The 17163-nt window shown below is 35.1% G+C and overlaps 1 protein-coding gene across 2 annotated transcripts in view; it reads right to left on the bottom strand.

The window, feature by feature from the left end:
• RAPH1 (Ras association (RalGDS/AF-6) and pleckstrin homology domains 1) overlaps positions 1 to 17163 on the bottom strand; it is a 48336-nt gene that overhangs the window by 13687 nt on the left and 17486 nt on the right. Inside the window, exons 4-9 of one of the 2 annotated variants that reach the window (XM_063317966.1) lie at positions 14009 to 14083; positions 5532 to 5609; positions 4479 to 4638; positions 3052 to 3173; positions 2473 to 2538; positions 1751 to 1894 (exon numbers count right to left, since the gene is read on the bottom strand). In XM_063317966.1, the coding sequence (XP_063174036.1) occupies positions 1751 to 1894; positions 2473 to 2538; positions 3052 to 3173; positions 4479 to 4638; positions 5532 to 5609; positions 14009 to 14083 (645 nt within the window). The remainder of the gene's footprint in view (positions 1 to 1750; positions 1895 to 2472; positions 2539 to 3051; positions 3174 to 4478; positions 4639 to 5531; positions 5610 to 14008; positions 14084 to 17163) is intronic. The other variant, XM_063317967.1, reaches the window with a different exon arrangement.

Genomic DNA, 17163 nt, shown 5'->3' with positions numbered 1-17163 from the left:
TTGCCTCCTTTTTTCCCCACAACCCTGTGAGGTAGGTTGGACTGAGAGTGAATGATGGCCCAAAGTCACCAGTCCAGTGAGCTTTTGTGATTGATGGTGGAGCAAAACCTAGCTCTCCCCAGGGCCAGTCCAACATCTTAACCACTACTTCAACCTGACACTCCAAAATATGGGGGAGATGGATTGTCCATTATCCCCAAATGTCCACTGAACTGCATATTACATCATTTGCATGTAATGTCTGTAGTACACCATAATGCAAATGATACAAATTACAATCCTTCATGATTTGCATCATGGTATTATTACATAAACATAACATATCATTATTACAAATTTAACTGCCTTGTTTATACTACTTTGGATGCAATAGACTTGTCCATTATTTTGGGAGGAAGTCTGGGCAGAAATTTGGTCAGGTGCATCTGAAGTCTCCTAAACTGAGTCTGTTTAATAAAGTCTGTTTCACTGCATACACAAATGATGTCTCCTGCCAAATAGTAATTACCAATCACTACCATCAGAGTGTCTGCTGTCAACTTTTAGTGATATCTTAATTCCCTCTGAAGGTTAGGTGAATTCTTAACTCCAGCTTGGGGAGAAATCATCAATACTATATGCAATGGGTGTGTGATGGATGGGGGAGGATTATTGTAAGATCAATATAAGGCATTCTGCTAGATCTGTCAAATATGCAAGGAAGTGCAATTAGTTTTATACAATTATCTTAATATACATAACATTTTATACAGTATGGCAATATTCCAACAGAAATCAGCAGGAAATGAACCAGAACAGAATTAATTCATCATAACAAATACAAGAAAGGGATACAAAGATGTCTTTATGAACTATTACTTGATATTAAAAAGATATCTCATCAATATACTGTATATTAGAAATTTTCATTCTCAGTTTTAAGTCCTATATGAGGGCCAGTAATATGAAAGGCTTAATTGGATTTCATTTTCAACCAGCATCTTGTGAGTAGCTTTCATCTCATCTTCCTGTTCTCTCTGGAGCACATATAGGGCCTTCAGTGGGGGAGAAGGAATTTGTTCTATCAACGATGTGTGTTTGCTTTAGACAGACACCACTGAATTTGCAGAGGAATCAACTTAGATTTGTTTCTTTGGGAGCAGGTTCTTTCAGGAATTTTATGTTAAACCTTTTATAATGGCCCACAAAGATGCAATTTCACTTTGAAAATCAGTAAATCAATAATTATCACTTGTTCTCTTTTGCACAAACATAATAGCTAGCCAAAGAAAAAAAGAAACGCTGTTTGTTCTCCAGAAGCTTTGTTGAGGGTGGTGATGGGAAATACTTAAATTACTAAAAACCTCAAAATATAATAAAAATAATTGAAATTACAAAGAGGAAAAATAAACCAGAAGGAAAGAACCTGCATGCACTCCCCCAACTGAGTCCTGGGGTTCTATTTTTTTCTATAGCTATAACTACTATCATGATCGCTTGAACATCCTTGTTTTGTCCAAGCTCAGGACAAAATTTTAAAACGTTGGCAACAGAACACTGAAACCCATGGGTTCAAACTCAGAATGTTTTTCAGACTGCTAGTCAATTTCAAAGTGAAGGCTTAGGCCATGAACATTCCCCATGCAGTATGACGCCTGCTTCATACTGTAAATGAATCATAAAAGCCTGTTTTACTGTGCTTTTTCTAGTTAAAGTCACCATCGTGTCTGTTTGAAAAGATGACCATGACATAAGACTTAAGGGATTTTACCTTTGCTTTTCCTTTTGGAACGTAGTAGATTCCAGAAGCTCGCAGAAGAAAGTAACGCTTCTTCCAAGATTTTTTACCATCATCTTTCAGCCACAGTACTCCCTCAATTTCTGGCACTGTTACTGAGCTTCCACAAAAACACTCCTAGAACAGATGGGTAAAGCAAATGTGAAAACTGAACTTTATGCATTCACAAGAAAATTTCTTGCATCACTTGTCTCTTCAGTATTTCCCTCTCTGTCTCTTAGAGTGCGGATGAGAAACCTTCAGCCCAAAAGGATCGCTGTTTTGGCCTGTGGGGACTTGGATGACTCAAGCAGGGAAAACAAATCTCGCTCCCTACCCCTGGTTTAGCATAAAAGGCTCTCAGTTGTTTAAGCTTGCCTGAGTATTACAACATACTTTCACTGGATAATTTGTTTTTTAAGATTTCCAAGTATTTTCTTTCCAAGTTTCTGTCTGGTCTTTCCTCTGTAAACTGGCACTTCCTCATAAAAGTTCTCAATTATGGCAGATAAGTATTACAATACTCCTCATTATACTTCATGTGCTAGATAGATTTATATTTTGAATTCTGTGGATGGGGCGTGGACTGTATTTCAAGATCTTGACTGTATCATGACTGTATCTTGACTGTATTTCAAGATATTCTTACAGCAGCTTTCCCTTTTGTGGACAGAAGTAAATGGTTCCCATCTTGTCAACTTCGTAGATAGACTTACCTCCAGTAATACTTCCTTGTTCCTGTCTGCCATTTCAGAGGTTTCTCTTTTCCCAAGAAGATAATTCTGCAATAGAGAAATTGAAGCTAGAGCTGTAACATGAAACAGTCATCTTAGTCTCAATTTTTCTTGATGCTAATTAATAGAGAGTTCTATTTGTGACTAAATCTTTTCAACACGGAAAAAAGTATAAATTTATGGCAATAATATGAAGTCTTTTAACCTACCCTGAGTATTAGATATTTTTTTAATAAAGATTTTAGTCATACTACATACAAAGCATATAGATGCATCCAGCACTGAAATACTGACAGGTATGTTTATTCCCTGATACAAAAATTTGGTCAGAAACTTAAAAGCCGATATATTTTTAATGATGTTCAGAAGTTAATGGGGGAGGGGGAACATAAACATCAAAACAAATTTAAGAAATACTTCAGCTCCCTTTCAGGTCATGGTTAATTTTTATTTCAATAAATTATATTCAATAAATGTTAGAGCATTAAGCATGTAAAAATAACAAAGGGAGCTTAAGCCTCAATGGATGGTCAAATGCAGAAAAAAAAGCATTATACTCACCTGGGGATTTTTAAAAAGTGCGTATTTTTCTATACGTTCAACAAACATAAGCTTGTTTTGACTATCTCTTGTCCAGTTCAGGAGGTTTTCAACTAAGTTTTCATGGTCTTCAAAAATTCTCTCTGCATAATTACAGGAAATATAACAAACATTTTAAATTCAAAATCAGGTTGTCCAATTTTACAGTCTGAAGTCCTTTCCCTGATGTCATGTGACAATGCAGATTAACAAAATGGTAAAAGAGAAGAACATATATCTTTCATATTTACCAAACACAGGAAAAAGTCTATTTTCCAACTAAATGGCTTTTGTAATGCATAAATATGTATTTGTGCTTTTTTTGTTGTGGGAACAAATTTTACAAACCTATTTTGCATACAGATGAATCTGTGCATATGCAAGCAAACATTCTGTTTGCTTTCTGGAATTAGGAGGCTATGATTTCAACCACAGACAAAGTCCAACTGCAAGGTTCTTGTATGAACCCTGATTTTGTCTACTTTTATCCTACAATCTAAATTCAAAATAGATTTGATTTCATGTACCAATGGAATGAACCATCACTCCATTATTATGAAAAATACAAAGGAACGTTTTTCAAAAGGGGGAAAGACTACTCACATACAAGAGTACAGAAACAGGAATTATTACAAATAATATTTTAATTCTGTGGAATGAAGTGTACTGTAATAAAAACAAAACCAATAGATTGCACCATATCTCTATTCAAAAGGCATCCCAATATTTAAATAGACTACTAAAAATGTTCTTTATATACAAAAGGATGATGAAAACAAACTATATACTGAAGTTATAATCTAAAGGCTCTATCCATATAAATGCATTTTTAACAGGCCAAAAGTAGCATGTCTAACATCAACCACTTGTAATAAATATGTTGTTGACTTTTAAATAAAAATGTGGACAAGAGCTTGAACAGGTAAAAGCAGTATGGTATAAACCCCATACAGTCTGATATGCTGCAACTCGCAAGGAAAACCAAGCCTTGACTAACTATTATTGTATTTCTGATTGGTCCTCTGAAAGCTTGTGCTTATGTAATCAAAGTGGAAACATCCAAACTTTACAGAAGTGTTAGCAAACCTAGGACTTCAAGAATTATAAAAGAATCTTTACAAAGACTTCTAAGCAAGGAAAAGTCTGGCCCAAAGTAACCTAGCTGGTTCCCATGCTTAAAGGACTAGAACCTAGCTCTTGTCATTCATACGCAGACATACGTACCCATACACATTGCCCTGAAATCTAAAAAAGATCAGGTCCCCACCCCAACAATTGATAGACAAAATAAGCCACCTTTTAAAATGTGGCATATGAATTCAAAAACCAGTAAAGAACCCCCAAACAAGATCATGCATCATAAAAATTCTGTAACAGTTTGATACAATCAAGAAATCTGCATTACTAACCCATTTGTAATTCTGAGATTGTTTCTACCAAGGACCAGTCTAAGCTAAATCCACAGTGTGATTTGTCCATCAAGTTGTCTAGCACTTGTCTTACTGTCTGTCTTTCATCTACCATCATTGTCTTGGAGCTGTCATCAGACATGTGGACTCTTATCACAAGCTGTAGCAGAGATAAAGGAGAAGGCATTAAACACCAGGCAGATGAAATTTCAAAACAGAATTACTACCCCCAGTACAGGTAATCCTTGCTGAACCCTTTCAGCGACCGTTTGAAGTTACAGCGGCTCTGAATGAGGGGGACTTACGATGGGTCCTCATAGCTGCAGCTGTCACAGCATCCCTGCAGTCACATGATCATGATTTGGTGCTTGGCAACCAGCTCACAATTACGGCATTGCAGCATCCCGCAGTCATGTCATCACAATTTGCAACCTTCACTGCCAGCTTCCGACAAGCAAAGTCAATGGGGAAGCCAGCAGGAGGTCGCAAATGGTGATCGCAGGATGCTGCAACCACGTGGGATTCGCCTAACGAGGGCAACTGGGACTGCCGCAACTGCTGCTGTAAGTTGGTGTGGTCATGTGACATTGTGCTTTGCGACTGCATCGCTTAGTGACAGAGCTGCTAGTCCCAATTACCATTGTTAAGCAAGGACTACCTGTATTAGATTGTAAGAATTTTTGCTGATACGATTTTTACATGGACGTGAAGTATAATTTAACATTTCCAATAACTCCTATTAGTTTGAGATGATTCTACACTCTCCCTAGCTCATATCTTTGTGTATCTTTAGATGTCCAGGAAAGGTTTCCTGAGGCCTATGCAGCAGATTGGGAGTTGTGCAGGAGTTATAGAGGAAGGGAGATAGGGAGAATGGATACACCTGGATACAACCCACACCCTGGAATCATTAAAAAGGAACTGTCTGTTGCTGTACTCCAAGTTGAATATTGCTTGATAACTAGAATTGCAAGGTGACATAAATTATAGAACTAGAAATATAACCTAAGAAATGAGAGTCTTAATTCTGCATGTAAAACAAGAAGAACTTACCTTTTTAACTTGTGCTTCTTTAATCTTCTCTAAAGCAACCCTGATCTTTTCAGCCTTTAGCTTAGCAGCCTGTTCCTCCTAGGGAAAATAATTTTTGGTTTAACAATGGGCATATAACTGGACTGGACTGATATATATTCTTCTATGACAAAACCATTTAAAGCAATATACACTTTGGTTTTCCCTTAAAATCTATCACATGTCCCTTCCATCTCCCCCATTCCCAATTATATCATCCAGTAGAGTACTTCAAAGAACAGAATTGTAAAGACAAAAGGCAGAATTCCATTAAGTGTATTTCTATTATAAAAGTACTTCCAAAGTATATAAAAAAGCATTGCATGCTAATCTAATATTTACAGGAAACCTCCCATCATTTTAAAATATTATACTTAAAAAGCACGTGCTATTCAAATGCACCTGTTTGGGCACAGACATTTTACAGCACAATATAACATTTATGCTATTTTTCTCCATCCTCATGAAGACTTCTGGATTCTTTCCTAGCTCCCCATGCTACCACCTGCCTCATCAAGTTCAGTTTGTATTACAATTAGTTGTGAAAAAGGCAACAGCTGGCAAAAGAAATGGCCTTGTTCATCAGAAACATAATAACCTTCAATGAAAGTAATAAGTAAATTGATAAGAGCAATGATAAATGAGGCCTGAAACATGATCTGAATAATCAATTACACAAGAAACAAAGAACATTTGGAAGGTGGTGTAAGAGCCCATCGTATCTAACACAAAGAGGGTTTCACATATCTTGAAAATAAAAAATGGGGAAAATATTCCAAACAACTCAGCACTTTGTATATAAAATAAAAATGTCTTACGCTGCAAATGAACTTTTTTAAAAAAATATTTGGGATGAGCAGAACACATTCCACCAGTCCAGAATATTTGGTGAATATGTTTCTGTCCATAAAGCATACTGTATAATCATGGCAGCAAGCGGTAAGTAAAACCCGTATGGGAAGATATTAATTGTCTACATCTGTAGGTAAGACTGGCCCCACACAAAATGCAAAATATGTTTGAGAAAGAAATGTAACCACTGGTTGCTCATGTGAACCATCATTACAACAAGTGTTTCTACTCTGAAGATGCTAAAGAGGATTTGCCTGAATTTTCCGATTACTGTAGTGCATATTATGCCTATCTTCTTTTTCTGTCCTAAATTTTGGATGGGCTTCTCAATTTACTCCTAGAATCCTGATGTTTGTCATTACAATGTAATAGTTCAGTGCAACTGGACAAAACAGGAAGATTTCTACTCTACTTCTCTTAGTACTTGCTACTAATAAGACAAGTGATATAAGAATAGGCATAGTAACAGCAATAACCGATTATGTTTAGGTGGATATATCCTCAAAAAATAAGATGATGATGGCTGTCCACTGGCCCAACCTTCCAAGTCATAATCAGCGTCTATTACTAACTTTTCAAAGTTATCTGACAGCAATGTTCCAGCCCAATTATATAGGTCAAAAAGACTTTGTATATTACCCATAGCTCAAAAAGGAAAAATAAACTCCATCCTGCAGAAACTGGCATAGACAACTTTGTAAGAGAAGTCAACAGATTATAGCAAGAGGCAACTGATGAAACAATTGCTTGGTTTGTTTACGCAACACCCTCTCCATATGACTGAGTATACAATCTCCATTAACCTCATCTGATTGTAAATTTTGACCAGAACAAAGTCTATGTGAACTAACAGAGAAGAAATTACAGATAAATATTTGGATAAGGCATGTAAGGAATAAACTGAGAAGTAGACAAATAATTTTCTAGAGAAGAAAACTGCGACTATGAGTTTTGACAGGTAGAGCAATATCCACAATTATTCCATCATACGTGCCTGTATGTGCCTATATTAAGTCATATAGAGTCACATTCTTTTATCAACTGTCCTCCTTACTGAAACAAATTATAAATCAGGAAATGCACAAAATTAAGCAGCAGCAATGATAATGAACTACGAAAAGAATTTCAAACCTGTATTATGGATCTTTATTATGGATAATATTGTATGTTTGCTCAAAATGACAAAAAAAAATCAGAAAAAAGTATAGGTCTGCAATAACAAAATCGTAAAGAAACATAAGGAAATGTCAAGCCATTGTCTCAACATGGAACTAAAGAGAATCACTGCATGTAAGACAACCCTCCTGAAGCCTATTTCTGTGGCCTTGAACAAAGTGCAGAGAAAGATATATTTTATTTCTGATACTTCTAGTCTGAAAGAATTGAGTATAACTTTGAAGAAAGGAAGAGGGAATGACAGAATTAAGATACAAATACTAAAAACAAAGAAACAGTATGTCTCTGCTTATTTTCTTCCAATTTCTTCAATCCTTAACTGCTGCAGAGGCACTGGATATGAAACAATACCAGCTACCACTTCTCCATTAATATCTACTAGAATTCATTTTACACCATTCAAGTAATACCTGTTTGTTGCTGTCATTTCAAAGAGTCATACCAATGATTTGTTGGAAGTCACTTAAACATTTATATTCAGACTTTAGTGAAGTAGCAATCCAACTTTTAATAGAAATAGCTTCTTCTGGTGAAGACTCTCCCCTCCCCCTCTCACTTTGGAATGACTTCTTCAAAATGTAAAAATAATTTAGAATGAAAAAGTAGGAACAGTTGTCTTTTTGTTCTTGTTGTGAATAAAAAAGAAGCCACGTATAAAGAGTGAATTTACCACCTACACAATATTTTAAGTTTCTTGAGCTAATCTGAGACTATTTTTTATTTTATTTTTTAAAAAAAACTATTCATGAACAAAATATTTATTTAAAAAAAAAACATTCTATTTTTTCTCAAAATAATACTGATAGTTAAAACTAGCTAGCCAGAACAAGAATATTAGCCCAATTTAAAAGCTGATGACTTCTACCACTACATGGCGAAAATATTCTTCGAACGTTTATAATAAATAAATTGGAGGTGAATCAGCTTGTAATGACTTAATAAGTACATAGCTGTTTACTTGATACTAAGATTATTACTACATTTTTATGGAAATTATTCTGAAGAAAATCTGGCTAAATAATTTCTTTAAATCCTATGTGCTTCTATGAGAGAGAAACTGTACTTCTCTCTCACCACTAAAGAATATGTTTTTCAGATTGTATTTACTATATAAATAAAGCTGTATAATCCAAAGAAACACCAGTAAAGGACTAAAAACACCCTATGTCAATAGAATAATCTTTTTACATTTCTACTTTTCAGTTGAAAATAGCCCCATAACCCATTTTTTAACACATCTACTTATACATTCTGCAGGCTACAAGGCATGAGGAGCAAAAAAATCATAGGCAGTCTGTTTTCTGAATGAACTGAACTTGCCCCCCAGAATGAAGCAAGGTTATAGCTAAGCTGCATGATCAGATCAAAGGCACATATGCACACACACGTTTTCTCCCTGACCCCCACATAAAAATTAGTTTGATAAACTGAGATGCAAGAAATGAATGAATGCAACTGATAAGAATTCCAACTGAAATATTGCTCTCCCTGTTCAAATACTTCTTAAGTCTGAGCAAAGTAATGGTACGCAACGTAAGTGATTTTGTGGTTGCTCCCTGGATCTTTTAATAGACAAGGAAAGTTAAATGGCAGGTAGCAGTGAGTGAAGCATGTCTAAAAAGGTTTCTTCCTTAATCCAGGTGTAACTCTGGGGAGGCAGGGAGGGAGGGAGGGAGACAGGTTATCAGAAACCTAGCAGATAAAACAGACCATTTCCAAAACTGATACTTGTTCAAATAAGCCAATTTGAACTGACCAGTCCTGGTTCTTTAAAAAAATGTGAAGAGAAGATGGTGAATTCAAACATATTGGCACAATTGCTTTTTCATAATAGGACTGTTTCTTTCATTCTTTTTATTATTTTAGAAACATGATGGACACAAAACTTGATATAGTCACGTACTTGTTTTGGGGGTTTACAGTTTGGTATGATGTATGGCTTCTTACCTATAGTCCTTATAGCACTTAAAAACATGCATTACACATACCCCTTTAAGTAATAGAACCCACGTTTCAAGAATAATTCAGAAACTCAGAATAATTCCTTTTCTAATGCATCATTCTAGACTATGATCCTTATTCTTCTGCCTCTTTAAAAGCATTGATTAAATAGCAGTTTGCTTATTTGTTATTTAACCAACAGAATGCATTATAAACTTTAGTAAAATAAAAAATATTCTTAAAAAAGCTGAGGTTAGGAAGTTAGTGTTTCTTTGTAAAGAGTTAAGGTTATTAGTTATGAAATTCATCTCTTTCGAAACATGTTTACAAAACTGTTGGAGCAAAAACTATTATGATTTATAATGTTGTTTTAATTTATTATGTATATAAATAGTTGCTACATATAGAAAAATAATTTAAAATGGTGTAGATTACCAGAATACCAGTTTGTTCTTCTGTATGCATTTTTCATTACCAACATCTTTATTAAACACTAGCCAGTATTAAAAGAATGATGCAATAGTATTAATTGGTTTTACACTTCTCTTTCCCAATTTCCCACTTCAAATGCAGGCTGATTTCAAAATTGGAAGTTTCTTATTCATCTTCTGCTGTGGTATAAGCCTAAGGAAGTGTTTTGAATCCTGGCAATTATTTTCACAAGAGTTTTTGAGATTTACTGAAAAATAAATCAACAACAGCAGGTTGATTTTTAAGTTACTGCTCCGAACTCTAGCTGTTACATACCATATGCTATTTTTAGATAAAATAAAGCAAATAATTTGTTATACTTTTATATAGATCTTCCCATTTGATTTTTAGTATTAATCAATTGCATAAGATAAAAAATTATCACTAAAATATAATGCTGTTTCTAAGCAAACTTTTAAAATACAAGCAACCTTTCACAAATTAGGTAATGTATTTATTGAAAACATATTTGATTAAAATTTTAGTTTTTATTCCATTAGCATGCATCTAAACATGGATCTAAATGTTAAAACCATGCCACTATTTAAATTGCACAAATGATGAATTATATTTAAACCAGGGACTGAAATAGCAGAAAATGAGTTTTGTTCTGGAATGATGGTTCTATTTACTACAAAGTATTTATGATGAGGAAAATAGTATTTTAGCAAGAATCTACATCTAGGAGATCCATATGGTAAAACATCACAGACTATAAACATCCAAATAAAAGAATATATTGTGGATTTCAAGATTACTTATCAAACTAACACAGTTTAATGAACTTGTTGAAAATCAGATTAATTTTAAACATATTAGCTTATTAAAATGGTGATTGCATAAAGTAGAAGATCTCAAGACTGTCTTAATACTTTCTGCTGAAGTACAGATCTGATCAATTATGCCTTTAAAAATACTGCCACTTACTTTATGTAATGATCACTCTGTATGGAACTTGAATTTTCGTAGACTGCTGCAGCCTAGTGCAACTGTTATGTGGCAAAGCACCAGCATATTTAACCACATGATAGTCTAAGTTCAGCTGCTGGATTGCACTTCATCCATTCATATCAATTGACAGGGAGAAACCCAGGAGTCAGTTTTCCTCAAATTTTAGCTAAAATACAGAGTACAGACCTGGAATTTAACTCACTAAATCAAATGCTCAGTTAGGCTTGCTGAAAGGAGACATAGCAAGCCTTGATCACAAATTCTCTTCTCCTCTCTTATACGGTACAAGGACATCAGAAGCTTCTGCTTCAGATTTTAAGCTAGGATGTGATGGCTGAACTCAGGAAACTGTGGTTTGGTAAATTATGTTTAACAAGGAAAGTTCTGAAACCAGAGTTTTGTCCTGGACTGTTCTCAACTCCAGGTGCATGTAAGAGGAGGAGGAGGAGGAGGAGGAACATGGTAGATTATGACTCATCCTTGAGCTATGGTTTTTTCATGTGGCAGGGAAGCACATTTCCTTATATCTGAAGTAGGCCTTTCGGCAGTTCCATTCAAGCATTTACCCTATGTGGAGAGAATAAAGTGCATAGAGGATGTACACATGTACTCAAGTTTGACCAATGTGGGGACATTTCTCTGGCAATTTGGGAATGCTATACAGCAGGTTCACAGATGGTACTGGTAGCTGTCCTGAAGCTCAAGCAAACCCAAGTGGTTTCCTCTTAAAACTCTTGAGTATGCAGAAGCAGAAAGAAGCAGGGGTGGGCTACCCATGTGTCCTGTTCCCTCCCCACCCGGTGCAAATGCCTGTGTGGGGCTTTTATGTTAGCAAAAAAGAACAGACATATCAGGTTAGAGCCTTCTTTATTTCAACTTATTTTAAATAAATTCTATCTTTTAAAATCTGGCTGTAGTTGCAGAAGTTAATATCTACTGAATGTATTTCAGTTATCAACATCAAATACCAGGAAACCTATCTGTCACACAGTAATTATTCATGTTCTATCAGGACTGCCATTCAGTAAAGTTCCAAGCAATGCCAGCTTCTCTCTAGAATGGAAAGTCATTGCTAAAAGATAAACTAATATTTTAATTTTCCGGGGTGGGGGGGGAATCATCTTAATTTGCTGTGACAAATGCCATGCAGAATCTTGTTTCAGTGGTAACATATTTATTGCAGTGTAAGCTTTTATGAATTACAGCCCACATAAAGTTAAGATACTCCCTTTCAGTCGTAGGGGAAGCTTAATTGTCTATGACAACAGATACAATGATACAGCAGTGAGGAAAAAACCTTGCAACAGACTGAGATGCTAACTTTGTCCCTTTATCTGACAACAGTAGACCTAATGTTATTAACTATAGCAAGGATTCACAGATCTGATCATCATCCACTGCAATGTAGCTATCATTCTCACTAATATCCCACCAAACTCTAGGGGGGACAAACTGATATCGAAAATGTAGGAAATAGATACAAATTTAACATCAGAAATTGTAATTTCCCCAAAACAACAGCAGAATATTTCAACTTCCATGGATATTTTGTAACTGACCTCAAGATGACCAAAATTTAATGAATAAATAACAATTTATTTCATGATAAAATAGTTGAGATGAAATTTCCATGGATTAAACAGAGACAAAGATGATCAAACTTCATGAATTCTTTATCCCAATGCTGCAAGAATATTCGTGTCACACTGAACCAGTATGTGCACAGATTCTATTGATAAGTAATAACAATGAATATACTGTATTTCATTTTCTTGTAACCCTCTTTTACTATTCAATCTTCTCCCCACCTATTGATAGGCTACAATTAAGAAAAGCTTATGCTCTAAGAAAAGGAATTAAATATTAAGACGGACAAGACTTTCAATTTCTCATATATCAATGACTAATCTCTATGGTTGCCTTTGTTGTGTAGCATCAAGAATGTGCCAAATGATGCATCTTGAAAATTAAGTTCCTTCCATATAAATTATTTGTCTGCTTGTCTGCTTTGTCTTCTTGCTTGCCTTTAGCCATAATAAAGTTTTGATTTGATTTGGTTGCCTTCATTTATCTACTGGAAATCAATGACTTTATACCTTGCATTCATAATCTATTTTCTTGTTAACTGACAGCAGTTTATGGATTATGATTTTATACAATGATAACTATACACACAAAGATTTAAAATGAGCAAACTGTTTGGAAGCATTAACAATTACTTACAAAGACATATTTTCTTAAATGATTTTTAGGAATATGTTGAAGTTCATTAAAGCTATGTGATTTCTGTAATTCCAATACAAACTTTGTTGAATCTGGCAACAATAACTGCATTTAGATTCTAGGCAATATAACATCCTGATTTAACAAAGGGAGTAATTTTCTACTGCAGTGATAGATTCAGTGTATACCAGGAAAAATACACCTGTTATTGAAAAACAGTTTATTCATTTGATGGAGAGATTTAGTCCTTAACTTTCAGCTCCAATTCATGAACTCTCTCCTCTGGCCATATAAGGCCATGCAACAATTAAATTCTGTGTTCATTAAAACAAAGTGATGAATCAAATTCATACCAAATTATTTAACTTGATTTGCACTGTTTTTCATAATTTTACTCTTGAGAGAGAAATGGTGCAGACTGCAGCATTTGGGGGGACACGGTTAAGGCTACAGATTATGAACAGGTCAAAGGCTATTATTTCACACAGAAAAAAGTAGAAAGGTTTTTGTTTTATTCTACCACAAATGAGTTTAATACTTTTTAAAATCTTTGTGTCCTAATTTCTGTCCATGTGAATAGCATATCAATGGATAATCTGACATGGCTTATTGCTCTGAGGATATTTTCTTGCATATCTTAGTCTGTAAAGTGCCGATTTAGGAAAGAGTATCTGAACAATTGTCAACCATCCAAATGTATTTCATGAAGCCTTGTGCACCTTTGACCAGAGGAAAAGTCATTTTCATAAACACAAGCTACTAGAAACAAACTCCAAATTTACACATAACACACTACACAAATTCCATTATGGTCACATGCAGGTGGGAAGTAAGTAGCATATCACCTTGGTCAGCAAATGAGAAGGCTTTCCTGCAATGTTTCTCAGAAGGAGGGAGGTTTCCCTGTCCAAATAGGAGTGCTTGTGCAGAAAAGAAAAGAAAAGAAATTAAGTCAAAAGGAAGCCAGTGCAGTCATTTTATAGTGTATGATCAGCATTAGCAATAGACAAGAGCAACTTCTCTCCTTTTCATCTGAAGCACAAAAAGGATTCTAGGTATATTTTAAGCCAAGTATAAGCAAGCAGTCAGGATAGTCTATGTATGCTAGCGCAATGCAGTTTTAAAAACATCTACAAGTTCCTTGTTCCGCCATTTTTGTAGGAGTTACTTCTTAACAATTTTATAAAAATATTCTACAACTTAATGACCATGCCAGCACACAGTTTTTAGCCAGAAGTCCACCCACATGCTTATCAAGTATTTCAACCGTTTAAAGACAATCTAATCTAATAACGATAGCCCTATTCAGGAATTTATTATCCAGAGTGCTCAACTTTAATCTATTCCCACTGCCATTCCCATGATCGTTATTGTAGCAGATTCTCAGAGCAAATGTCTTCATAGGAACCTCAGGGTGGCTTCCACAAGAGCTAGGACAAACCAGCCTCTTGGCTTATGTGAAGTTAACGCACGCGCGTGCAAAGATGTCCTGATGGCAGACGTTGATACTCAATGTGAGCGTGCCAGCAGGAGCCAAGAAGCACTCAAGATAACAAATGACTGAACAGGGCTGATACCTCCATTCAAGCTACTTGGAATTAAGCAACACATTTTCATCAAGTTTCAATATATTAACACAACATTTTCCTCAATGGAGTACAGATTACAAATGCACGAAAAGCAATAGTCCGAAAAGCATAAAACGTAAATGTTTGTGCTATATTGTTGTATGGTTTTTTGTGCTGTGAAATCAAAAGAAACAAAGGTAAATCTAGATAAACTGGCAGATCTCTGGATTATTTACAATAGGCTATTTTAATAATGTTGTAAATAAACTATTATTTATCATAATTCCAAGACCAGGAATTTGTTTTGAATATCCATTTTTCTCATTTAAATCTTAGGATTATTAATTACCAGAACTTATAGTTCAATTTAAAAATCTTGTGTACCCAACCCTGAACTAGAAAACACACACTCTGGGAAGTTTTCAGATTTATAGTATCATGTTGCTAGAGACATCTTCACTGAAAAAAGGTTGATTCTGCTCTGTTACAAAATTCTCCTAAAACGTATGTAAGATACTTTCCCTATAACTTCTTGTATAAAGGGATCTGCATCCAAAACTGATGCTCACCTTTTATAAATCCATTAAATAAAATTTCCCTCAAAATGAGCTCAATTCCTGGTGGCTGCATGGCCATCAGAGCTACATTTTGTTTAATGATAGGGTTAGAAGGTTGTTCCCCACGTTGGGCTTCAGAACTCCAAATGCAGTCCATTTCTTCTGAATCAAAGCTAGTTAATGTTTCTAATGCCAGGTGGCAGCATTTATCTCATTCTGGGAGGACTCAAAAACCAAATAAGATCAAGCCCACTTAGTACTCGGATTGAAAACCTCGGATAGATTAGACTGAAAATTAAAAAGAAAAATCCCGAAGAAGGAAGAAAGGACAAATTGAACTCAGTTTAAGAACATGGTTCTTTTCTTTAAGGACCTTAAGCATAACTGTTAAGTCCAAACTCTTTTTCCTTATTGTAAAAACTACCTCTGTCTTAATTTGTTGCTAAGTGCTCTAATAAGTTTGGGATGGAATAAATTTTATTCTTCGGTGGTGCATGGGAATCATAAATGGCTAAAACAGTAATCTCTTCATCATCATAAAATTGATGATGTTTCTGGAAAACTGGTACATATGTCTATGAACCAGCATATTTATTATAGCTGTTACACTCAGTTGTTAATTTTGCAAACTGATAGAAAAATAGGGCAAGGTGAGGAAAATAATTACATGAAGATTCATACTATTTCTCAGGTAGCCTTCTAGCCAAGACAAAAAAACAAGCAGTAAGAAAAGGTAAGAAACTCTTTCATGAAGGTGATGTTTACTGCAAAATTATGGCTATTTGGCTGAACTTTGATGTCTGATTTCATATGGTCAGAACTATAAACCGTGAAATTAATTTATCTAAAATCCTGTTTATATACAGAATTCTTATGCCTCAATGCAGAAACGACCAAGAATCCAACAGAGTTCTTGGCGGGGTGGTGTGTGTGTGTGTGTGGGGGGGGGAGATGGAACTCTCCTATGCTGGTCACATGTTTCCATGTCAGAATTCTACTAAATGATCAGTCATTTGAAAACTGGAATTGTATCAAGAGTAGTTTTGATCCCTCCAGGGTTGATCAAAAAACAATTCAGATTGATGGATACCTATTTTGGCATCTCTCTCTCTCTCTGTTTAACAGCCAGGTTCCCTGAGACTGGAATTTGGCAATAATTGTTCCAATTACAATATTTAAAAAAGGAACAGAAGATCTTCCTGCAAATTATTGGCCAATAAGTCTATTAAAAATCAGATCTATATTGGAAACTTATATTGGAAACTTTCAGACTAGAGACTTAGAGAACTTTCTTGCAGATGAATAGGCAGGTTTTGAGGATGGTAGAGGTGTGACAGAACAGAGATTTTGTTATCTGGTGAAGAAATATACAGCAAAACCAAGGTCTGCCATATATGCTGCTTTCTTGATTTTAAATAGGCATTTAATCATATCTCTGGAATGAAACTATGACAAAAGTGTAGAGATAAAACAATTGGTCATCTTCTGCTTACTCATATTTATAAGATGTAAAATAAGAGTAGGATATCAGCGCTTTGACTTGGGGTTAAACAAGGCCATATTATCCCACTGTCCTTTAATCTTTCTATTAATGCCATTGTTAATCACTTAACTAAAACAGATTTTTAGTCCTCTCACTATCACTGATGGGATCAAAGAGGATACCTTGATCTTTACCCCTCTTCTACAGAGAGCAGCAGTTGACCTAAATAGCAGTAAAACTAAGGTCACAATATTCTCAGAAAGGCTAAGAAGCCTGACTTGAATCATTAAAGGGCAGAAGTTCAAGAAGGCTGCTTGTTTTAACTATCTAGGGATATTATTCTCCATTTAACTGTAAATCAAATACCACTTTTTTATATGCAGCTCAGAAGA

Source organism: Candoia aspera, chromosome 1 (assembly GCF_035149785.1).
Source record: "Candoia aspera isolate rCanAsp1 chromosome 1, rCanAsp1.hap2, whole genome shotgun sequence".
Lineage (NCBI taxonomy): Eukaryota > Metazoa > Chordata > Lepidosauria > Squamata > Boidae > Candoia > Candoia aspera.
Note: the sequence above shows the minus strand (reverse complement) of the source record. Positions and strands in the feature narration are given on the sequence as shown.